Source organism: Pipistrellus hanaki (assembly GCF_964339955.1).
Source record: "Pipistrellus hanaki genome assembly, chromosome: 2".
Taxonomy (NCBI): Eukaryota; Metazoa; Chordata; class Mammalia; order Chiroptera; family Vespertilionidae; genus Pipistrellus; species Pipistrellus hanaki.
Window position 1 is genome coordinate 105,055,702 of NC_140504.1, and position 26,670 is coordinate 105,082,371.

General features: G+C 38.6%; 1 protein-coding gene across 5 annotated transcripts in view; it reads right to left on the reverse strand.

Moving 5' to 3' along the window:
* The window catches only part of PLS1 (plastin 1), a 227,717-nt gene that overhangs the window by 86,244 nt on the left and 114,803 nt on the right, over positions 1-26,670 (reverse strand). For all 5 annotated transcript variants that reach the window (XM_084872460.1, XM_084872464.1, XM_084872463.1 and 2 more), the window contains 3 exons: positions 18,357-18,522; positions 18,133-18,275; positions 580-675 (listed from right to left, as the gene is read on the reverse strand). In XM_084872460.1, the coding sequence (XP_084728586.1) occupies positions 580-675; positions 18,133-18,275; positions 18,357-18,522 (405 nt within the window). The remainder of the gene's footprint in view (positions 1-579; positions 676-18,132; positions 18,276-18,356; positions 18,523-26,670) is intronic.

Sequence of the window (26,670 nt, forward strand, 5' to 3'; positions counted from 1 at the left end):
ATTCTGCAATTCTCTTTCTTTATGACAACCAGATGACTTAGAATGGAGATTTGGATCATAAAAGAGTTCTGAAGATTAAGCTTTAATGTAGGGCTGAGGACTCCACATGGAATGTTGCCTATTGGGAATTGTATTCTAAATTTTACTATACTCACTCATCAAATTCTGGGACTCGGGGTGAGAAAAATGGGGAGTTATCATTGGGTACAGATTTCACTATGGGGTGATGAAAAATTCTAGATATGGTTAGTGTTTTATTTTTGTTTTTTAAATATATTTTATTCATTTTTTACAGAGAGGAAGAGAGAGGGATAGAGAGTTAGAAACACCGATGAGAGAGAAACATTGATCAGATGCCTCTTGCACACCTCCTACTGGGGATATGCCCGCAACCAAGGTACACTCCCCACAGGCTGACGCTCTATCCAAACCAGCTTCGGCTAGATATGGTTAGTGCTGATGATTGCATAGCATGGGAACATATTTAATGTCACTGAATTTTACATTTAAAATGCTTAAAATGGTAAAATTTGTCTTAAGCTTATTTAGACAAAACTTTAAAAATTAAAAACTACTCACATTAAATCCTGAAAGATCAATGGCAATGGCAGGTCCATCATCCCTGTCACCTTTAGGTGCAATCTGATTAAGCAGATGAAAATAGGCTCTTGAATCCTTCAAGGAAAGAAATGAAATAGAATTTTTAAAATGAATAAAATCATTGTTGGTTTTAGGGGGAAAGTGCTCAAACTGAAGAAATAATCCTCATCTCAAAGAATGGAATAATAACTATTAACTTTACTTATTATTTTATGCGTTCCTCAATCACTGCTATTTTGCATTCCAGCGCTGCTAGCAACAATATTCACTACACTGGAATACCCTTCCCTACCTTTCTCATTTGTTTACACCACCAAGCATTAGCATCAGTTAAGATTAGGGTTAAGTATTACCTTTCGGAAGCCTTCCTAGATTCTGTTAGAATGTGACCACATTGTAATAAATTAATCAATTAAGTCATATCCAAAGATGGCTATCATAATTCTTCCCTGTGCATATATATAGCTCCTCTAATTAAAAGGCAGTCTATTTGCACTCCCCTTTTACTTAGTCTGTACTTGTGACCTGCTTTGACCAATAGAATGCAGTTAAAGTGGTGTGCTGGGGCCCCAAGCACAGCCTGAAGAGCTTCTGTGTGGGTCCTCTTGAACTCAGCTTCCACATCACAAGTCCAAAGACTGAAAAGGCCTCTCAGAAAAGCAATGATTCACTAGACATGTGATTGGTGCCCTTGCCACATTCTGGGCCAGCCCAACTCTCACTGAATGCAATTAGTAAATTATTAGACTTAATAAGTGAATTTGGCAATATAGCAGGATACAAAATTAATGCCAAGAAATATATGAAAAAACTATCATGAGGGGAGAAAAATGGTGTAAAAATAGACAGTTGTGTTTCAAGCCTTGTCCTGGAGCAGCTGAAGGTCACACAGGGAGTGTTTGTTGGCAAGCTAAGGGACAGATAAACTCCAGTAGAAGGTGGGGTTCCCCTGGCTGGGAAGATGCCACAGCAGCTTGGTCCTCTCCTGGAGCTACAGGCTCAGACAGGGAAACCACACCATCTTGAAGGGAAGGTTGATCTTATTGAAAGCCTGAAAATTCATAACTGCAGCAACCACTGAAAAGCTGGGAGCCCCAGAACACCTATCCCCAATCATTTCAAACATGCAGATTTAAGGGAGCTCTTCACTCCACCACAGAAGGTCAGATTTTGCTGGGGATAAGGTGAGGTAAAAAATAAAGGAATATGAGAAATTAAGACATCACCTGCTTAAAAATCAGGTTTGGCTTACAACTCTGAGGAGCAGTGGAATGCAGGGAACTTCAATATTGTCCTAACTGGGAAACAGGCATGCCAAACAAAACAACAGAGGAAGTGAATGACCTTCACTACTATACATTTTTTATTTTAATATTTTTGCATCTTTTACTTAAGAAACTATTTTTTTCTTTTTTCCTCACTTGATTTTACCTTTTTAATTTTTACATTTTTATTTTCAATCAGCATTATTACTACTGCTATTTTACCTTTTTCTTTTTTTAAGTGTCATTTTATTTATTTATTTACTTTCGGATCAGTGTTCTACATTCTATTTTCATCTTTCCTTTAGCATCGTCTTACCCTATCTCAACTCTACCTTTATGTCATCACTCTCTTCCTAACCTTTCCCCTTTTTGGTGTCCTATTTATCTTAACCCTTTCCTTCTTTAGATTTTTCCTATTCTTTAATTTACTCCCTCCTAAAAATTCACCCTACTTATATACAATAATTTCCAATCCCCTGCTCCAAGTCCATACACACCTCTCTCTTCATTGTCTTAACTATCCAAAAATTGTTTTTCTCTCAGTCCTTTTGTTGTTTGCTTGAATGGTGAATAAACCGAATTTTTATGCTTTATCATGAGATTGTTTTAATTATTCTTTTTGTTTGTTTGTTTTTGTTTATTTGTTCTTACTTCTATTTTCCCTTACCTCGCTTCATATTAGTGGGTATTGTAGTTTATATTAATCTCCAGATACTTGTTGCTGGCATTTTCTGGGAATAGTTGTTGTTCTATTGGAGTTTTCTCCCTATATACATGGTTTGTTCCCCTTTACTTTCTTAGTCTCATTCTTTTCTCACTTACTTTTTTCCCCCTGTATCCCAATTTCATTTTAACACTCCTTTTTTTTTCTTTTTTTTTCTGTCTTCCTTTTTAATCTTCTTCTTTCTCTCCTATCCCTTATTTAACTTTCTCTGTTGGTCACCTTTATTGGATGTTATTAATATTGTGAATACATTTCTTTTAAGTAACTCGTGTATTGTACCTGGTTGTGTTGTATTTTGTGCCTTAAAATCAACAAAGAAGAGAGAGAACTACATAAACAGACATCCTGAGAAGAGAGACCAGGGGGGACAAAGAAACAGCCCGCATATGAAAGAAAAGCAGGCATTACCAGAAAAGGAAGTAAACAAATTAGAGGCAAGCAACCTATCAAAGAAAGAATTCAGAGAAATGGTCACAAGGTGGCTGAAAAGAATGGAAGACAAATTTGATAATATGAGTAAGAACCAAGAGGAAATAAAGGAGAACCAAAGAGAAATGAAAAAATAACATCAATGCAGTAAAGAACCCAATAGAAAGCATCAAGAGTAGACAGAGGAAGCAGAGGACCACATCAGTGAGCTAGAAGACAAGATGGGAAAAAATACCCAAGTAGAGCACCTTCTAGAAAAAAAAAAAAAATTAAAAAGCAGGAGGAGAACCTAAGGGAACTTTGGAACAACACAAAACAAAACAACTTCAACATAATAGGGGTTCCAGAAGGAAAGGAAACTGAACAAGGAATAGAAAACCTGTTTGAAGAAATAATAACAGGAAACTTTCCTTCTATAGGCAAGAAAAAAACAAACACAAATCCAAGAAGCTCACAGAGTCCCAAGTAAAATAAACCCCAAAAGACCGATGCCAAGGCACATTACAATTAAATTGGCAAACACCAACGACAAAGTAAGAATCTTAAAAGCAGCCAGAGAGAAACAGAAAGTTACATACAAAGGAACAGAAAGTTACATACAGAGGAACCCCCATCAGACTAGCAACTGAATTCTCAACAGAAACTTATCAGGCCAGAAGGGAATGCAATGAAATATACAAAGTCATGCAAAGGAAGGGTCTGAGTCAAAAAATGCTATACCCAGCAAGGCTATCATCAAAATTGAAGATGAAATCAGGAGCTTCACAGACAAAAAAAAAAAAAGACAAAGGCAATTTATCAACACCAAACCATCAATGCAAGAAAGGCTAAAGGGTCTGCTAGGAGGAGGAAGAGGAGGAGGAGGAGGAGGAGGAGGAGGAGGAGGAGGAGGAGGAGGAGGAGGAGGAGGGAGGAGGAGGAGGAGGAAGAAGAAGGAGGAGGAGGAGGAGGAGGAGGAGGAGGAGGAGGAGGAGGAAAAAGAAGAGGAGGAGGAGGAGAAGAAAGAAGAAGGATGAGGAAGAAAGAAGAAGGATGAAGAAGAAGAAGGATGAGAAAGAAGAAGGAAGGAAGGAAGGAAGGAAGGAAGGAAGGAAGGAAGGAAGGAAGGAAGGAAGGAAGGAAGGAATAAAAAGTGAAGAAGGAACACAGGGGTATAGAATAAAAATGGCAACAAATAAGTACCTATCAATAATAACTTTAAATGCAAATGGATTAAATGCCCCCAATCAAAAGACATAGGGTAACGGATTGGATAAGAAAACAAGACACATATATCTGCTGTATACAGGTAACCCACCTAAGAAAAAAAGATGCACACAGACTGAGGGTGAAGGGATGGGAAAAGGTTTTCCAGGTGAATGAACATTGAAAAAAAGCTGGGGTAGCAATACTTACAAATTAGATCTCAACGTGAAGGACATACAAGAGATAATAAAGGCCATTTCAGAATACTAAAGGGAGCATTTCAACAAGAATATATAACTCTGGCAGAAGCTGGTTTGACTCAGTGGTGGAGCGTCAGTCTGCAGACTGAAGGGTCCCAGGTTTGATTCCAGTCAAGGGCTTGTACCTTGGTTGCGTGCACATCCCCTGTAGGGGTTGTGCAAGAGGCAGCTGGTCGATGTTTCTCTCTCATTGACGTTTCTGGCTCTCTATCTCTCTCCCTTTCTCTCTGTTAAAAATCATTAAAATATATTTTAAAAAAAAGAAAGAAAAGAAAGAAAGATCAATAATAAATAAAATTAGTCTTAAAAAAAAAAAAAGGAATATAACTCTGGTAAACAAATATGCACCCAATACAGGAGCACCCAAATACATTTTAAAAAGTTTCTGGAAGATTTAAAAGGAGAGACTAACAGTAATACAATCATAGTTGGAGACTTTAATATCCCATTATCACCATTGGAAAAATTCTCTAAACAAAAATTCAGCAAAGAAACATTAATCCTAAAAGACAACATTACACCAGTTAGAATTAACTGCAATCTTCAGAACATTTCACCCCAAAGCTATAGAAAATACATTCCTATCAAGTGCACATGGGTCATTTTCAAAGATAGACCATATGTTCGTACATAGGCAAAGTCTCTTCAAATTCAAAAATATAGAAATCATATCAAACATCTTCTCAGATAACAGTGGCATAAAACTGGAAATCAACTAAAATAAAACCAATCCAAAGAAATCAAACATATGGAGATTAACAGCATGCTATTAAACAATGACTGGGTTAACAGAGAAATCAAGGAAGAAATAAAAAACATCATGGCAACAAATGACAATGAAAACACAGAAATACAAAGTATATGGAATACAGCAAAAGCAGTCTTTTTTTTAAATATATATTTTATTGATTTTTTACAGAGAGGAAGAGAGAGTGATAGAGAGTTAGAAACATAGATGAGAGAGAATCATCGATCAGCTGCCTCTTGCACACCCCCTACTGGGGATGTGCCCGCAACCAAGGTACATGCCCTTGACTGGAATCAAACCCGGGATCTTTCAGTCCACAGACCGACGCTCTATCCACTGAGCCAAACCGATTTCGGCCCTGAAAGCAGTCTTGAGAGGGAAGTTCATAGCTCTACAAGTCTACTGCAAAATAAAAAAGAAGAAAGAAAAAGAAACAATGGAAATAAATTACCTAATCCTACAACTTAAAGAATTAAAAAAGAGAGCAACAAGAAAAGCCCAATGTAAGCAAAAGGAAGGAAATAATAAAGATCAAAGCAGAGATAAATGATATAGAGACCAAAGAAACAATACAAAGGATCAACTAAACCGAGAGATGGTTTTTTCAAAGGATAGAGAACATTGATGAACCTCTAGCCAGGCTCACCAAGAAGTAAAGACGGAGGACCCAAATAAACAAAATCAGAAATGAAAGAGGTGAAATAACAACATACCCTGCCAAAATACAAAGGGTTGTTAAAAAATACTACGAATAACTCTATTCCAACAAACTGGACAACCTGGAGGAAAGAGACAGGTTCCTAGAAAAATATAACCTTCCAAAACTCAATCAGGAAGAATCTAAAAATCTCAATAGGCCAGTGACTTCAGAAGATATTGAAGCAGTCATCAAAAAGCTGCCAGCAGGAGAGGGACAAGATGGCGACCAAACAGACGGACTTGTTCTGACCCTGGTCCCAGAACAGATAAAAGCAGCATCTGAGTTGCTCAGGGAATGTTGATTGGCAGCTAAGGGGCAGCTGAACTCTTAAGGAAGGTAAGGAAGGGTCCGCTGGACAGGATTTCCTGAACAAGCAGCCAGCACTGCGGTGGCAGCAACCTCTCCCAGAGCTACGGGCTCGGAGGGAAGGCTGCACCATCTTACCAGGAAAGGAGGATCTTCTCTAAGACCTGGAAAACCCACAGCAGAGGAGTCCATCAAGCAGCTGTGACGCCCCAATTGGCGCAAACACATGGAGTCAAGGGAGTTCTTCAGTCACCCACGGAAAGGTCAGAGTTTGCGGGGATAGCGTGAGGGCTCTGGGTTCCACGGCACCGGCAACAACTAGCCGCGGAGCTCCGGCCCCACCTCCACTGTAGCTGGGGAGCGCCCGAGCGGCCGCTCGCGCTGAGCTGCGCCCAAAGAAGGCTGCAGCGAGAATCCTGCCCGGCAACACCCAGTGCTGGGTTTGGCGTAATCTTCCCCAGAAGCCGGACTTTTTTAAAATGCCAGTGGACACGGGACAGATTGTAAAGAATTGCGGCTGTCCCGCCAAGGGCAGAACATCTGGACACCTTGGTGCCTGATCCCCTTCTCCCCCTTGCTCTGAATACTAGGGAAGGACTGCCCAGTTGGGCATATCCGGGGAAATTGCAGGGGGAAATTGCCTTCCTGGAAACAAGGGATCAGAGCCAGAAGAGATAGTCTGGGAGCCAGTAGGCACTCTGGCAGCTAGAGCCATAGAGAAAGAAGGCCAGAGCAACCAAAAAGGCTGGGAGGTCAAACTGGAAACACTGACACCTAAGAGCTAAATTACAAACTGCCCTTTTCTTTTTCTTTTTTCCTTACTTGATTTTACCTTTTCAATTATTACATTTTTCAATCTATATCATCACTATTACTACTGCTATTATGCAATTTTTGTTTCTTTTCTTTTTTTTTGTCTCTCCAGTACCATTTTATTTTTTCTTTATTTTACATTGTAAGTAACCTTCATTCTATTTTAATCTCTACTATACATCATTCAACCCTATCTCAACTCGACCTTTACACCATCACTCTCTTATTAAACTTTACCCTTTTAGTCTTCTGTATATCCTATTCCTTTCCAGCTATATTAACTAGTTAAAAACAAAAACAAAAACAAACAAAAAAAACCTGTTCTCCTCTCTATTTTTTTGTCATTGTTTGCGTGAATGTTGATTATTGTGAATTTTTATGCTTTTAGTGAAATTGTTATGCTTATTCTTGTGTTGTTATTGTTGCTTTGTATTTTTTTTTAAATCCTTTGTTTTTGTTTGTTTTTTACTTATGTATATCATAGCCTTACTTAATAATAGTGGAATTGTAGTTTGTATTAATCTCCAAGTATTGTTACTGGTATCGGCTGGGTTTAGTGGTTGTTCTATGGGAATTTTCTCCATATATATATATATATATATATATATATATATATATATATATATGGTTTGTTTCCATTTCTCTTTTAGTCTGTTTCTTCTTCTCTCTCTCTTTCTCTCTCTTTTCTTTTTCCCCTGTTTCCAACTTCATTTTATCATTACCTTTTTTCTTCTTTTTCTATCTCTTTATCCCTCTTTTTTTATTTACTTATTTTATTTATTTTTTTAATTTTTCTTTATTTTATTTTTACTTTTCTTCCTTCTCTCCTATCCCCTAATTTGCCTTTCTCTAGTGCTCAGCTTTATTAGAGGTTATTAATATTGTAAATACATTCCTGTTAAGTGCCTCTTGTGTTGTACCTGGTAGTGTTGTATTTTGTACCTTTAAACCAATGCAGGAGAAGGAACAACACATAACCAGACATCCTGAAAAGAGAAACCATGGGGAGACAAAGAAATAGCGCGCACATAAAAGAAAAGCAAGCATCAACAGAAAAGGAAGTAAACGAGTCAGAGGCAAGCAGCCTACCAGAGCAAGAATTCAGAATAATGATCATAGGATGGCTAAAAAGAATGGAAGAGAAATTTGACAATAACCAAGAAGAAATGAGGAAGAACCATGAGGAATTGAAGAAGAACCAAGAGGAATTGAAGAAGAACCAAGAAGAAATAAAAAATGGCATTGCTACCATGAAGAACCCAATAGAAAGCAACAAGAGTAGACTAGATGAAGCAGAGGACCGCATCAGTGAGCTAGAAGATAAGATGGAAAAAAATAACCAATTAGAACAGCTTCTAGAAAAAAAAGATTAAAAAGCAGGAGAGCCTATGGGAGCTTTGGGACAATACAAAACAAAATAATATTCGAATAATAGGGGTTCCAGAAGGAAAGGAAACTGAGGTAGGCATGGAAAAAGTATTTCAAGAAATAATGACAGAAAACTTTCCTGAGATAGAGAAGAAAAAACCCACACAAATCCAAGATGCTCGCAGAGTCCCAAGCAAAATGAATCTCAGAAGACAGACGCCAAGGCACATTATAATTAAATTGGCAAACAATATCGACAAAGTAAGAATCTTAAAAGCAGCCAGAGAGAGACAGAAAGTTACATACAAAGGAACCACCATCAGACTAGCAACTGATTTCTCAACAAAAACTTATCAGGCCAGAAGGGAATAGGATGAAATGTACAAAGTCATGCAAAGGAAGGGTCTGAATCCAAGAATACTGTACCCAGCAAGGCTATCAATCAAAATTGAAGGGGAAATCAGGAGCTTCACAGACAAAAAAAAGACTAAAGGAATTTATCTCCACCAAACCAGCAATGCAAGAAATGCTAAAGGGTCTACTGTAAAAATAAAGAAATAGGAAGTGAAGATGGAACACAGGTATAGTATAAAAATGGCGTCAAATGAGTACCTATCAATAATAACCTTAAATGTAAATGGATTAAATGCTCCAATCAAAAGACATAGGGTAACAGATTGGAGCATTTAATCCATTTACATTTAAGGTTATTATTGATAGGATAAGAAAACAAGACCCATACATCTGTTGTCTACAAGAAACCCACCTCAGAAAAAAAGATGCACACAAACTGAGGTGAAGGGATGGAAAAAGATTTTCCAGGCGAATGGAAATGAAAAAAAAAGCTGGGGTAGCAATACTTATATCTGACAAATTAGATCTCAGAGTGAAGGACATAACAGGGCCACTTCATAATACTAAAGGGAACAATCCAACAAGAAGAAATAACCCCGGTATATATATATATACCCAATACAGGAGCACCCAGATACATAAAAAAGCTGCTGGAGGACATTAAGGGAAAGATTAATAGCAACACAATCATAGTAGGAGATTTTAATACCCCACTGTCACCCTTAGACAAATCATCTAAACAAAAAATCAGCAAAGAAATATCAAACCAAATTGACTCACTAGACCAGATGGAATTAATCAACATCTTCAGAACATTCCACCCCAAAGCCACAGAATATACATTCTTCTCAAGTGCACATGGGACATTCTCAAAGATAGACCACATTTTGGGACACAGGCAAAGTCTCTTAAAATTCAAGAAGATAGAAATCATATCAAGCATCTCAGATCATAATGGCATAAAACTGGAAATTAACTACAATAAAAATAATCCAAAGAAATCAAACACATGGAGACTAAACAGCATGTTATTAAACAAGGACTGGGTTACCAGAGAAATCAAGGAAGAAATTAAAAACATCCTGGAAACAAATTACAATGAAAACACAACAATCCAAAATCTATGGGACACAGCAAAAGCAGTTTTGAGAGGGAAGTTCATATCCCTACAAGCCTATTGCAAAAAAAACAAACAAAAAAAAAGGTAACAAATTATCTAACTCTACAGCTCAAAGAGTTAGAAAAAGAGCAACAAGAAAAGCCCAGTGTAAGCAGAAGGAAGGAAATAACAAAAATCAGAGCAGAGATAAACGACATAGAGACCAAAGAAACAATACATAAGATCAACAAAACCAAGAGCTGGTTCTTTGAAAGGATAAACAAGATAGAGGAACCTCTAGCCAGGCTAACCAAGAAACAAAGAGAGAGGACTCAAATAAACAAAATCAGAAATGAAAGAGGTGAAATAACAACAGACCCCACCGAAATACAACAGATTGTTACAAAATACTACGAACAACTCTATTCCAACAAACTGAACAACCTGGAGGAAATTCCTAGAAAAATACAAACTTCCAAAACTCAATCAGGAAGAATCTAAAAATCTCAATAGACCAGTGACTTGGCAAGTCATCAAAAAGCTTCCAGCAAACAAAAGCCCAGGGCCAAATGGCTTCACAGGAGAGTTTTTCCAAACATTCAGGGAAGAACTAAAATCTATCCTCCTCAGACTATTCCAAAAAAATCCAAGAAGAAGGAACACTTCCAAACTCCTTCTATGAAGCCAGCATCACCCTAATACCAAAACCAGATAAAGACAACTCAATGAAAGAGAATTACAGGCCAATATCCCTCATGAACATAGATGCCAAAATCCTCAACAAAATTCTAGCAAATCGGCTCCAGCAGAGCATCACAAAGATCATACACCATGACCAAGTATGATTTATTCCAGGAATGCAAGGATGGTACAATATCCGCAAATCAGTAAACGTGATACATCACATAAACAAATTGAAAGATAAAAATCATATAGTCATATCAATTGATGCAGAAAAAGCATCAACACCCTTTCCTGATAAAAACTCTTAACAAGGTGGGAGTACAAGGATCATACCTCAACATAATAAAAGCTATATATGATAAACCCAAAGGCAACATTATACTAAATGGGAAAAAACTAAAACCATTCCCTTTAAGAACAGGAACAAGACAGGGATGCCCACTCTCGCCACTCCTGTTTGACATAGTACTGGAAGTACTAGACATTGCAATTAGACAAGAGGAGGAAATAAAAGGCATCCAAATTGGAAAAGAAAAAGTAAAGTTATCCTTATTTGCAGATGACATGATATTGTACATAAAAAGCCCAAAAGACTCCATTAAAAAACTAATTGACTTAATAAATGAATTTGGCAATGTAGCAGGATACAAAATTAACGCCAAGAAATCCATGGCATTTCTATACACCAACAGTGAAACTACAGAAACAGAGACTAAAAAAGCAATTCCATTTACCATCGCACCAAAAAAATTAAGATACCTAGGAATAAATTTAACTAAGGAAGTAAAGAACCTATAGGCGGAAAACTACAGGACACTGAAAAAAGAGATAGAGGAAGATGTAAACAGATGGAAGAACATACCATGTTCATGGATCGGTAGAATCAACATCATCAAAATGTCCATACTTCCTAAAGCAATCTATAGGTTCAATGCACTCCCCATTAAAATACCAACGGCATATTTCACTGACCTAGAAAGAACTCTCCAAAAGTTCATTTGGAACAATAAAAGACCCCGAATAGCTACAGCAATCCTGAGAAAGAAGAGTAAAGTAGGAGGGATCTCAATACCAGACTTCAACCTGTGTTACAAAGCCACTGTTCTCAAAACAGCCTGGTACTGGCACAAGAACAGACAAATAGATCAATGGAATAGAATCAAAAACCCAGATATCAACCGAAATCACTATGCTCAATTAATATTTGACAAAAAAGTCACGAATATACAATGGAGTCAAGACAGTTTCTTCAATAAATGGTGTTGGGAAAATTGGACAGACACATGCAAAAGAATGAAACTAGATCACCAACTTACACCATACACAAAAATAAACTCAAAATGGATACAGGACTTAAACATCAGACGGGAAACCATAAAAATACTAGAAGCATCCACAGGCAGCAAAATCTCAGACATATGCCAAAAGAACTTCTTCACTGATACTGCCGCTAGGGCAATGGAAGCTAAAGAGAAAATAAACAAATGGGACTACATCAAAATAAAAAGCTTTTTTACAACAAAAGAAACCATCAACAAAACAACAAGAAAGCCCACGGTATGGGAGAACATATTTGCAAATAATACCATGGATAAAGGTTTAATCTCCAACATCTACAGACAGCTTATACAACTAAATAAAAGGAAGATGAATGATCCAATTAAGAAATGGGCAATGGACCTAAATAGAATATTTTCAAAAGAAGACAGAAGTAAGGCCAAGAGGCACATGAAAACATGCTCAAAGTCACTAATTATCCGAGAGATGCAAATAAAAACAACAATGCGGTACCATCTCACACCTGTCAGAATGCCCAACATCAACAAATCAACAAACGACAAGTGTTGGCGAGGTTGTGGAGAAAAAGGAACCCTCGTGCACTGCTGGTGGGAATGCAGACTGGTGCAACCACTGTGGAGAATAGTGTGGAGTTTCCTCAAAAAGCTGAAAATGGAAATCCCATTTGACCCAGTAATCCCACTCCTAGGAATATATCCCAAGAAACTAGAAACACGAATCAGAAAGTATATATGCACCCCTATGTTTATAGCAGCACAATCTACAATAGCCGGAATTTGGAAACAGCCTAGGTGCCAGTCAGCAGATGATTGGGTCCAAAATCTATGGTACATCTACACAATGGAATACTATGCTGCCATAAAAAAGAAGGAATTCTCATCATTTGCAGCAACCTGGATGGAATTGGAGAACATCATGCTGAGTGAAATAAGCCAGTCAATAAAAGAGAAACACCACATGACCTCACTCATTTATGGTTAATAAAGAACATTATAAACTGATGAACCAAAAGATAGATACAGAGACAGTAAAGCAATAAGCAGACTGTCAAATTACAGTGGGGAGGGGAGGGAGATCTGGGGGAGATAATAGATCAACTGAAGGACTTGTATACATGCATATAAGGACAACCAATGGACATACAACTCTGGGGAGGAAGGGTACATATGAGCGGGAGGGTGCAGGGCAAAAAAAAAAAAATCAATAAAATAAAAAAATAAAATAAAAAAACCTGATATTAGTAATTACCTACTCTTTTTGCTCCACAGTGACTCTTTAAAAAATCAGGTGCCTATTATTGTATATAAGGCTCACTGATACCAAGAATTAAAAAAAAAAAAAAAAAAAAAAAAAAGCTGCCAGCAAACAAAAGCCCAGGGCCAAATGGCTTCACAGGAGACTTTTACCAAACATTCAAGGAAGAACTAAAACCTATCCTCCTCAGACTATTCCTAAAAATTCAAGAGGAAGGAACACTTCCAAGCTCCTTTTATGAAGCCAGCATCACCCTAATACCAAAACCAGATAAAGACAACACAATGAAAGAGAATTATAGACCATTATCCCTCATGAATATAGATGCCAAAATCCTCAACAAAATTCTAGCAAATCGGCTCCAGCAGAACTTCACAAAGATCATACACCATGACCAAGTAGGATTTATCCCAGGAATGCAAGGATGATACAACATCTGCAAATCAATACATGTGATATATCACATATATTGAGAGATAAAAATCACATAGTCATATCAATAATGCAGAAAAAGCATTTGACAAAATCTAACAACCTTTCCTGATAAAAACTCTCAACAAGGTCAGAATAGAAGGATAATACCTCAACATAATAAAAGCTATATATGATAAACCCACAGCTAACATCAGATTCAATGGGAAAAATCTAAAACCATTTCCCCTAAGAACAGGAACAAGACAAGGATGCCCACACTCACCTCTCCTGTTTGATGTAATACTGGAAATATTAGCCATTGCAATTAGACAAGAAGAAATAAAAGGCATCCAAATTGCAAAAGAAGAAGTAAAGCTGTCCTTATTTGAAAATGACATGATATTGTACATTAAAAAAAAAAAAACCAGAAAGAATCCATTAAAAAAAAAAACCTAATAGACTTAATAAATAAATTCAGCCATGTAGCAGGATACAAAATTAACACCAAGAAATCTATGGCCTTGCTATATACCAATAGTGAACTTACAGAAAGAGAGACTTAAAAAGCAATCCCATTTACTATCACACCAATTAAGATACCTAGGAATAAACTTAACTAAGAATGTAAAAGACCTATTCACAGAAAACAACAGGACACTGAAAAAAGAGATAGAGGAAGATTTAAACAGATGGAAGTACATACCATGTTCATGGATTGGTAGAATCAACATCATCAAAATGTCCATACTACCCAAAGCAATCTATAAATTCAATGCACTCCCTATTAAAACACCAACAGCATATTTCACAGACCTAAAAATGACTCTCCAAAAATGCATCTGGAATAAAAAAAGACCCCGAATATCCACAGCAATCCTGATAAAGAAGAATAAAATACGAGGGATCTCAATACAAGATTTCAAGCTGTATTACAAAGCCATTGTTCTCAAAACAGTATGATACTGGCACAAGAACATAATTGATCAATGGAATAGTATAGAGCAGTGTTTCCCAAAGTATGGTACGCATACCCCCAGGGTATGCTTTGGTGGGGGTACGCATTGCACTGGAGTTTGCTGGGAATATGCACTGCATCGTGCTTAGCTGCGCCTAATTCTATGTTCTCATGAGTACGAGGGGTACTCAGCATTACGAAAATTATAGAAGGGGTACACATATGTCAAAAGTTTGGGAAACACTGGTATAGAGAATCCAGATATCGACCCAAGCCACTATGCTCGATTAATATTTGACAAAGGAGGCATGAACATACAATGGAGTCAAGACAGTCTCTTTAATAATGGTGTTGGGAAAATTGGACAGATACATGCAAAAAAAAAAAAAAAATGAAACCAGATCACCAACTTACACCATACACAAAAATAAACTCAAAATGGATCCAGAACTTAACACAGGATGGGAAACCATAAAAATACTAGAGGAATCCACAGGCAGCAAAATTTCAGACATATGCCAAAAGAAGTTCTTCACTGATACTGCTCCTAGAGCAAATAAGAGTAAATAAACAAATGGGACTACATCAAAATAAAAAGCTTTTTTACAGCAAAAGAAACCATCAACAAAACAATAAGAAAGCCCACTGCATGGGAAAACATATTTGCAAATGTTATCACTGATAAAGGTTGAATCTCCAACATCTACAGGCAACTTATACAACTTGATAAAAGGAAGATAAATGATCCAATAAAAAAGTGAGCAATGGAGTTTGGGCGCACCCCAAGATGGACGCCAGGTAGCAATCTACTGGCCTGAGGTGTGTGTGTGCACACGCACACGTGTGTCTGTGTGTGTGTGTGTGAGAGAGAGAGAGAGAGAGAGAGAGAGAGAGAGAGAGAGAGAGAGAGAGAGAGAGAACACTGTTAATTGTGCCCCTGTATTGAAGGCATCCATTCAATTTCCTCAGCTATCTGTTTTTATTCCCATCTTTCCCATTGTTTCACACCATCGTATTTTTGTCTTTGGGAAACCACAGGAACAGTTTTTCTGGGTACAAGGCTGTGACTCTTCTCTCTCTCCCAGTCATTTCTGTTCCAGCCTCTAAACTGCAATCTTTCAGCAGGAACTCCCTCTCCTTTCAGTAGCGTTGAGTCTTAAGCTTTTGCAGGGAGAGGGGTAGAACTGGATTTTCCCTAATCCCATGAGCTTCTGGGGGTTTAGTTGTGCTTTCCTTCCCTATCTCCTCCCTCCCCCAGGACCCTTCCCTGCAGTGGAGAACCTGGAGCAATAAGAGGAGGAGGAGGGGTTGGGGTCCACCGCTGTCCTCCATGTGACTGTGTTCAAGCTGAGTCCCAACATGTGAGAGGAAAGCTGCAAGCTCTCAGCTGTAGCCATGGGGCCCAGCCCCCTGCTTTCCTGCTCAGCAGAGCCCCTCCCATCAGAAATTACAGGTACTTGCACTGGGGAGGTGGCTGCTGGCAGCCCAAGCAGAGCGCTAAGGCACCCAGGAAATGTTCCTTTGGGAGAGGGTGCCAGGTGGGGTGGAGCATTCCTTGTACTTCTGGCAGCACTGAATAGCCACGGGTGGGGGGTGGGGGCAGTGTAGGTCTCGTGGCAGCCCTTTCTGATTCCTTTATGCCCCTTCTCCCCCATAGCCTATTTCTAAAGTCGCCTTTTCTGTCAGATAAACCTCAAAACCTTTAATTTTATTCGAGATTTTTAAAAAAATAAGAGGTGGATTGAAGAATATTTGAATTGACTTTATATTATGCATAAATATTTATATTTTATCTAAATAACTGTGCTGTAACAAAACTTTGTGTTAGTCAAATGTTTGAAACTGTTATAGTTGGGGCTCTTCTTCTTCCCCATAGCAGTTTTCCCCGGTATAAAATGTGTTAGAGTAATCTTATTGTTGGAGGCAAGGTGGACAGGAGAGTGAAACCTCTGTTGTTCCTACTTTGTGTTCCTCTCCCAGCTCCATCTCTCTTTTACGTGGGGTGGAGTCCCAGCCTCCATTTGAAATGTGGGGGCTGTGGGGGAGGGGAGGGCATGATCAAAGGGGCCATTTCTCACTTTTCTTTCCTCCTCTTCACTGCCCCTTGAGCTAGGTGGATTTTCTCTTGATAAATAAGAGTATTTGGTAGGGAAGGCAGGTTAAAAAAAAACAAAATTACTCCCTACTCCTGTGTTTCCCCTCCCCCATCAGTCTGGTAACAGGAAGAAACCACACCATCAACATCTACAAGTTTCCACGTTCCCTTTACATCAAAAGGGACTTGACTTTTTATATAACCAAATGTGGTGTTTTAGTGACTTTTTGATAATGTACAGTTTTTTTGTGAATTTAAATTTATTTCTTTCTATATTTTTAGGACCAACCTCATTTTTAATAAGGGTTAAAAAAAGAAAAAAAAAGTCTAGAGGAAAAAAACCCTCCTGTTTTTGCCATGTGATGTTCCACAAGTGCAGCTGTAGAAAAGTGCTTGTCAGTTGAATAAAAACCACATTTGATAGAGATTAAAAAAAAAAAAGTGAGCAATGGACCAAAACAGAATATTTTCTAAAGACAGAAGGAAGGCTAAGAGACACATGAAAACATGCTCAAGGTCACTAATTATCTGAGAGATACAAATGAAAACAACAATGTGGTACCATCTCACACCTGTCAGAATGGCTATCATCAACAAATCAACAAACAACAGGTGTTGGTGAGGATGCTGAGAAAAAGGAACCCTTGTGCACTGCTGGTGGGAATGCAGACTGATCCAGCCACTGTGGAGAAAAGTATGGAGTTTCCTCAAAAAGCTGAAAATGGAACTCGCATTTAACCCAGTAATCCCACTCCTAGGACTATATCCTAAGAAACTAGAAACACCAATCAGAAAGGATATATGCATTCCTATGTTCATAGCAGCACAATTTATAATAGCTAAGATTTGGAAACAGCCTAGGTGCCCATGAGCAGATGATTGGATCAGAAAACCATGGTACATCTACACAATGGAATACTATGCTGCCATAAAAAAGAAGGTATTCTTATCATTTGCAGCAACCTGGATGGAATTGGAGAACATTATGCTGAGTGAAATAAGCCAGTCAATGAAAGAAAAATACCTCATGATCTCACTCATTTATGGATAATAAAGAACATTATAAACTGATAAATAAAAATATAGATACAGAAACAATAAAGCATGAAACAGACTCAAATCATAGTGGGAAGGTTAGGGAGATGTGGGGGAGATAAGAGATCAACCAAAGGACTTTATACAGTCATATCAGCATAACCAACAGATGCAAAATCTGGGGGGTGAGGGCATATATGGGAATGGGATGGATGGGGGCAATGGTAAGATATGTACACATATAATACCTTAATGAAAAAAAAATACATTTTTATTGCTTTCAAGAGGAAAGGCTCTAGAGAGAGAAAAATAGAAACATCAATGATGAGAGAGAATCATTGAGAGGTTGCTTCCTGAGTGTCCTCTACTAGGAATGGAGCTCACAACTCAGGCATGTGCCCTACAGGGAATGGAACTGTGACCTCCTGCTTCATAGGTTGACATTCAACCACTGAGACACACTTGCCAGGCAAGTCTATAACTCTTTTGTTTTTACTTTCTGCGTCCTTACTTTATGTTACAAATTTGAAAATTAAAATATAAACCTTAATGTCTTGGCTAAAGTTGTTGATGGTATGCCATCCTGCATTGGTCAAATGGTAGTTCACCCATCGCAACAATAACTCCTCTGGAGAAAGCTTCATCAGCTCTTCTAGTTCCTCACCTTCATTTAGCAATGCAATCAGAGCTAAGAGGAAAACACAGAAATATAAATTCTTCTTGCAGTAAGTGTACGTAAATGAAAAGTAAATAAATTTTATGATCATACCTTCATTCCTGGAAATCTCAATATCAGCAAAAAGACCAACTTTGATGATCTGCCAAAGAAGTCCCAAGACCAAGTGAGGTTTTCCTTCTTTGAGATCCTGTGCACCAATATTAACCACTGTACATCCAATGGCTGAGGCAGAATTCAGGGCTAGGTTTAAATTTTCCTGAATTGACACAAAGAAAAATACCCAATGAGGAAGTACTTTCTAAAGTTTTATCAACAAGTTAAGAAGTTAAATAAGAAACAAATAACTGTGAAATTTCAGATTTTTAAACATAATATTTAAATAGCAAAACACCACTATTCAAAAGAAAATTTCAATGGTTTTAACTATTACCTCTATATGCCAATGACTTTCAAATCCATATCTTCAGCCCACACTTTCTCCCAGTTCCCACTCTAAACTCTATACCTATACACTCACTTGGTTAGGTCAAATATCTCAAACTCAGTATGTCCAAAACTGAAGCAATTTTCCTGCCATGCTTCCTTGGTCTTCCTCTATTTATTAAAACTGTTTTTTCTTTATTTCCTATCTTGGTTGATAGGACCAACATTCATTCTTGCATTCTTTCTTCCTAAGTCAGAAATATGAGCAGCCGAAACCGGTTTGGCTCAGTGGATAGAGCAGACTGAAAGGTTCCGGGTTCGATTCTGGTGAAGGGCATATATCTTGGTTGCGGACATATCCAGTAGGGGGTGTGCAAGAGGCAGCTGATCGATGATTCTCTCTCATCGATGTTTCTAACTCTCTATCCCTCTCTCTTTCTCTCTGTAAAAAAAAATCAATAAAATATATTTTAAAAAAATATATGAGCAGAATCCTTGTTCTTCCTTGCTTACCATATCTAGTCACCGATATCTGTTAATTCCACCTTCTAAATACCTGTGGAAATGGTCAGTGCCTTTCTTCAGGTTTCTTAGTTCCTTCCTCATACCCATCTCAAACTATCTATAACCCATCTTCCACAATACTGTGCATCAATGATCTTTTTTTAAAATTTATCTTTATTGTTAAAAGTATTACAGATGTCCCTTTTTTCCGCATTGACCCCCTCCTCCCCACTTTCATCTCCTCCCCAGGCTTCACCACACTATTGTCTGTGTTCATCGGTTATGCATATATGCCTCTAAATTCCTTGGTTAAATCTCTTCCTGCCACCCCACTTTCTCTGAGATTCATCAGTCTGTTGCATGCTTCCATGTTTCTGGATCTATTTTGTTTGTAAGTTTATTTTGTTCATTAGATTCCACATAAAGGGAGATCATATTTGTCTTTCTCTGATTGGCTTATTTCACTTAGCATAATCATCCCAGGTCCCTTTATGTGGTGTCATAAAGGGTAATAGATACTTCTTTTTATAGTTGCATAGTATTCCATTGTATCAATGTACCACAGCAGTTTTATCCACTCATCTACTGAGGGGCACTTGGGCTGTTTCCAGATCTTAGCTATTGTACATAATGTTGCTATGAACATAGGCATGCATATATTCTTTCTAATTGGTGTTTCAGGCTTCTTAGGATATATTCCTAAAAGTGAGATAACTGGGTCAAATGGAGCTCCATTTTTAATTTTTTGAGGGAAATCCACACTGTTTTCTATAGTGGTTGTACCAGCCTGAATTCCCACCAGCAGTGTACTTGGGATCCTTTTCCTCCACATCCTACATTATTGATGGTAGGTGTGATGTGATATTTTTAAATTCATGGCATGCAAGCAGTCATCAATTTCCTTGATGACTTTGAATTTTCCCTTGAATTTTCCCAGAGGTGAGATCCTACTATTGATACATCATGAAGTTCAGATTGAGCTGCAATTCAACTTCTTACAATGTGCACTAATTAATCAAAAATCATCTCCTGTGAACTACATAAAAGCAGTTCTGTATAAAAAAGTAAATAGCTTAATAAGAGAATCCTTTAAACAGTGAGACAGTTATTAGATAACTATATAATTTACTATCCAAAATGGGAACAATTTTTAAAGTAAAAGATAATACCAAAATAATTTTTAAATTATAATTTTAAAAATTTGTGTTTATTATTTTAATGTTAGGGTTTAGTATATTGGGAGAGCTATAAAAATGTTCTAATACCAAAGCATTTAAAAAATATTTCTTTCTCAAAATGTGAAAATAACCTATATGGGACATATGCTAAGCCAGATGGGAAACTGAGAAACAGAAATAAACAGGGAATGACCCTGGTGAACCCAAACATATGGTCACCCTAGTTACAATGTCTCATCACGACTTCTCTTGTTCTGGTTAAACATCCCCAATTCTTTGAATGTGGTATTTCTTCAGTATCAAATTTTCTTCATCTGACAATATCCGCTTAAAATATGGCATCAAAAATAACACAATATTCCTGATGAGTTCTGACCAGTGCCCATTACAATGAAGCCATTGTCATCATAAATCCAACATTATATTCTCTCTTTTTTTCCTTTTTTTAAATTAAGGTATTACACATGTACATATTTTCCCATTCTCTCTGCCCCATCTCACTCCCATATGTGCCCTCACCCCCCAGTGTCTTGTGTCCACTGTTTTGCATCAATGATCTTAGTGAAATAGAAACGTGATGGTGTTTCCTCACTAGAAAACCATTCAAGTTCCCTATCATTCCTACTATGTTTTCTCACTCACTATATAGGACCTCTGAACTAGCTATTCCCTCTGCCTGGAACATACTTCCCCCAAATAACTGCAGGTCCTTTGATGTTGCACTTAATGGCCTTCTCTCATTATCCTATACAAAATAGCAAGCATCACCACACCTCTGCTAGCACTCATTATTCTTGATTTTAAAAATATATATTATTTTATTGATTTTTTTTACAGAGAGGAAGGGAGAGTGATAGAGAGTTATAAACATCGATGAGAGAAAACCATTGATCAGCTGTCTCCTGCACACCTCCTACTGGGGATGTGCCCACAACCAACGTACATGACCTTGACCAGAATAGAACCTGGGACCCTTCAGTCTGGAGACCAACACTCTATCCACTGAGCCAAACTGGTCAGGGCCTGATTTTACTTCTTAGCATTCTGTGACATCTATATATATAAAAGCCCAAGCAACCATTCAACCTGTAGCTATTACAAACATTGACCACCAGAGGGCACATGCTGAATGCAGAAGCGGAAACCACAGTCATAGAAACATGGAACAGACTGATGAATCTCAGAGGGACGATGGAGAGGGAAGGGCAGAAAGAGATTAATCAAAGATCTTATATGCATACTAGAGGCCCAGAGCATGAATTCGTGCACTGGTGGGCTCTCTCAGCCTCTCTTCGGGGACCTGGCTGAAACCAGCAGTCTGACATCCCCAGAGGGGTCCTTGATTGCAAGAGGACACAGGCCAGGGAGAAGGACCTACCAGTGCACAAATTTGTGCACTGGGCCTCTAGTATTATATACTTACACTAGATGCCTGGTGCACAAACTCATGCACTGATGGGGCCTGCACCCTCTCCAATCTGAGACCCCTTGAGGGATGTCCGATTCACAATCTGGGACTGCTGGCTCCTAACAACTTGCCTGCCTGCCTGATTACCCCTAACCGCTTCTGCCTGCCAACCTGACCACCCCCTAACCACTCTCCTGCCAACCTGATCACCCCCAAGTGCCCTCCCCTTCACATCTGGTCACCCCCCAACTGCCCTCCCTGCCAGCCTGATTGCCCCCAACTGCCCTCCTCTGCTGGCCTGTTCACCTCAAACTTCCTCCCCCTGCCGGCCTAATTGCCCATAATTGCCTTCCCCTGCCGGCCATCTTGTGGTGGCCATCTTGTGGTGGCAATCTGTGACAACGTGAGTGCAGACATCTTGTTACATGGGGGTGGACATCTTGTGATGACATGAGGGAATCGTGTGAGGGCCACCTAGGCATTTATTAGTATAGATGTTTATTATTATGTATATCATATCTATATACACTGAGTGGCCAGATTATTATGATCTCTGAACACATAATAATCTGGCCACTCAGAGTGTGTGTGTGTGTGTGTGTGTGTGTGTGTGTGTGTGTGTGTATGAGGCCCAGTGCATGAATTTGTGCATGGGGGGAAGGGGTGTCCGGCCAGCCTGGCCAGGGGGAGGGGTTATGGGCAACTGGCCAGCTTGCCTACAGGTCAAATTCCTGGTGGAGGGGACAATTTGCTCATTAGCCTTTTATTATATAGGACTAGGGGCCCAGTACACAAAATTCATGCAGGGTGAGGAGGGGTCCCTCAGCCCAACCTGCACCCTCTCTAATCTGGGAGCCCTCAGGGGATGTCCTACTGATGGCTTAGGCTGGCTCCCCGTGGTTCTCTGCTCTCTGCAGACTTGCTTGCTTCATGCCACTGCAGGCCATGGTGTCTGCTCTCTGTGAGGGCCTGCTTGGGTCGCCAGGGGGTGAGGCTGGCCTGCAAACCACCATAGGCCCCTCGCCCAGGCTGCCCCATGCCCCAAGGGAACCCCACCCTGATCCAGGATATCCTTCAGGGCAAACCAGCTGGTCCCCACCCAAGCATCAGGCCTCTATCCTATCTAATAACAGAATAATATGCAGATTGACCATCACCCCAACAAACAATATGGCTGCCCCCATGTGGTCAAAGATCCTGGCCCTATGTGGACACAAGATGGCCACCACAAGATGGCCAGCAGGGAAGGACAGTTGGGAGGGACCAGGCCTGCAAGGGAGGGCAGTTGGGGGTAATCAACCCTACAGGGGAGTGCAGTTAGGGGTGACCAGGCCAGCAGAGACGGGAAGTTGGGGACAAACAGGTTGGCAGGGGAGCAGTTAGACATCAATCAGGCTGGCATGGTAAAGCTCGGGGCCAATTTTTAGAATTGTGCGGTTTAGATCTAGACACAGATTGCTTCTCACATGGACAATTTATATGTTGCATGCTCTAGAGTCGGCAAACCAGATAATCTCTATATCTGCACAGACAATGGAACAACAAAAAATATTGTATACACACAAACATTGTGAAATTAAACATATTAGAAATGTGCACTTTCTTTTTTCTTTCTTTTTCATTTAACCAGACTGAGCCACAGCAAGGCGTGGCCGGGTACACCTACTAGGTAATGAAATTCTTCTCATTCATTCCACTTTGCAAATTTTCATTTTTCACTAACTTCCAATTCCATATGAGTTCACTTTAGTTAATAATTTTGAGAGGGGTGTACTAGACAATTATTGGGCCAATAAAAATAAAGGCATGATTTGTTACTCAGATTTCATAATTTTATATATCATCACTTTTACTTCATTTGAAATGTCCAAATGGGCTCTATAATTTCCTACTTTAACTATATGTAAAGTAAAATTAAGGTCATATTTTTTATGTGTACATTTGTACATATGTATACTAGTAAGTATAAAGGATATATCTCTATATGTATGTGAGTATATTATTTTACTGGATTTCAATTTCCCATACCAACTCTTGTTAATTTCCTTATTTTTGTATCCTTAAATCACTAATCTGCTTTTCCGTCTTATTTATATAATTCACTTTTCTTTCAATAATGATAAGAAAATGCAGCTCAGAAGTAGACTGAGTAGAAGAAATTCTCTAAGATTAAAAACAATGAGTCTTGCTATTAACCACCTGATGTGTCCCTTTTCCTTGCTTTTATAGTTATGGTATATCATTTTCATACTTTTTTATCTCTCTTTTTCTAAACATCATGATACTATATAATTCTATCATCATAAAGTGTTAAAAAAAAAACTGTATTATCACTATCTTTACAATCTTTTACAAATGAATTACACCTCTTTGGGATAAAGTTTTGTGAAAAACTGGTAATTTTCTAGCAGACCTATTTCTAGAGCTCTAAAATTACTGAATAAACAAAACAAATTTAATATCCACATTAATACTTTGCACCTTCCCAGAGTCGTGTCTTTTCTCATTTTACATTAGCCCACTCTTTCAAGCATCTTTGAGATCTAGACTATTTCACATACTCTTATTAGAAGAATGCACTCTCTAAAAATAAAACTGTAAAGGACTTAGCTCCTTGGAACCATCCTGTGGCTATTGAAAAATAGTTACAGAATATTTTTTTCTTTATTTTCTTGAGTACACAGCATATAAATATTAAAAGTAAAATGAAATAAATTTATACAACAGTAAGAAATGCTGAATTTCAGATTCAGTGCCATAAAAAAATTGTGTGACATATATTCTAGAAATAAGACATAAATGAATGTTTTCAACAATCATAGATATTAGATGAAGCATCCTGACACAAGATGAAAACAAAAACAAAACAAAAAACCCCCACAATCTGGCAATTATAATCAGAAATGGGCTTTTTTAAAGAATAGTAGCATCTGCTAGGGATATACAACAGTATTGCAGGGGGGGACAAAAAGTTACATTGGTCAACATCTTACTCTATAATTCTCAAGGATGACCAGAAATGAGAGTAATCCTTGGATAGTCTGGAATTAACCATTTGCCACTGCCCTAAGGTCATAGTTTCCTTATAGGAGAGACTTAACAATTTCAGCAAAATCAAGGATTGTACTTGCCAACAAAAAAAGAAGGAAACAGCCGAAACCGGTTTGGCTCAGTGGATAGAGTGTCGGCCTGCGGACTGAAAGGTCCCGGGTTCGATTCCGATCAAGGGCACGTACCTTGGTTGCGGGCACATCCCCAGGTGGGGGGGTGCAAGAGGCAGCTGGTTGATGTTTCTCTCTCATTGACGTTTCTAGCTCTCTATCCCTCTCAATTCCTCTCTGTGTAAAATCAATAAAATATATTAAAAAAAAAAAAAAAAAAAAAAGAAGGAAACAGCTCAGCATTAGCTCACAGCTGCAGTTGTGAATCACACATGAAATAGTTGCTGCTGCTCCCACCATATGAGAAGCAGTATGGCACTGGGATGAAAAGGCTGGGTTTTGGAGCCAGACCATTGGGGCCAGACCCTGACTTGGACACTGTGGACCCTCTCAATGACACAGTCTCATTCTATTTAAAATCATAGTATCTTATTTTAAAGCTGTGGAAAGGAGTCAAAGGGATAATTCATGTAGTATGTTTAGAAGAGTGAGTAGTACCTAGTTAATACTTGATAAATATTGATATCCACGCACTGATCTAGACATTTTGATAGAAAAGTGTGGTAACTATAAATTCCTGAACTTTAACAATATGTGAATAGGCAAGCTGACTACAGAATAGTTTAGTACAAAAAGAATAGCTAAAGCCCAGCTGGCATAACTCAGTGGTTGAGCATTAACCTATGAACCAGGAGGTTACCGATTCCTCCCCATCAGAGCACGTGCCCAGGTTACAAGCTCGATCCCCAGTGTAAGGTGTGTAGGAGGCAGCCAATCAGTGATTCTCTCTCATCATTGATGTTTCTATCTCCCTCTCCCTTCCTCTCTAAAATCAATCTACAAGAACAAAAGAGATATATGCAAATTAACCATACCTCTGTGATACCCACCTGCCAATCAGGAGCGAGTATGCAAATTAACACAATAAATATGATGGTTAATTTACATATGCAGGTGCAGTAGCCAGGCAGGGTTGGACGCCTGCTGTGTGGGGGATAGTAGAGGGAGGTGGGAGCTTCAGGCATTCTGGCCAGAGAGGAGAAGACTGAAGGCTCCAAACACTGAAGGCCCTGGCCGGAGCAAAGTCTCCAACTGACCAAATTGGAGACTCTGACCAGAGCAAAGGCCTGGGTCCTGGGTGCTGGAGGAAAACCAGTGTGGGTAGCCAGGGAAAGGAAGCCTATTCACGAATCTTCATGCAACAGGCCTCTAGCAAAAATATATATTTTATTAAATAGTTTAAAATTTTGTGAAGTGATAAAACTATGCACTTCCTCCCCAACCAACCAATAAAAACACCAGCACCCAGCAAATATTAATTAATAAAAATAACAATAATTATAACTTGAATACTATTACATTAAATAAAGAATTTCATTGATACAAAATGCAGCTAAATTTTTATTTAATAAAAACCTAGTTTTTATATGAAACTGAAATTATATTAAGTCATAGGTTTTACTTGGGTCCAAACATCCATTAAGAAAGGCCTTCCAGCCCTAGCCGGTTTGGCTCAGTGGATAAAGTGTCAGCCTGTGGACTGAAAGGTCCCAGGTTCAATTCTGGTCAAGGGCACATGACCAGGTTGTGGGCTTGATTCCAAGTAGGGTCCATGCAGGAGGTTGCCGGTCAGTAATTCTCTGTCATCATTGATGTTTCTATCTCTCCCCCCTGCCTCTCTGAAATGAATAAAAATATATTTAAAAAAATAAAAGACTTCCATTTTACAC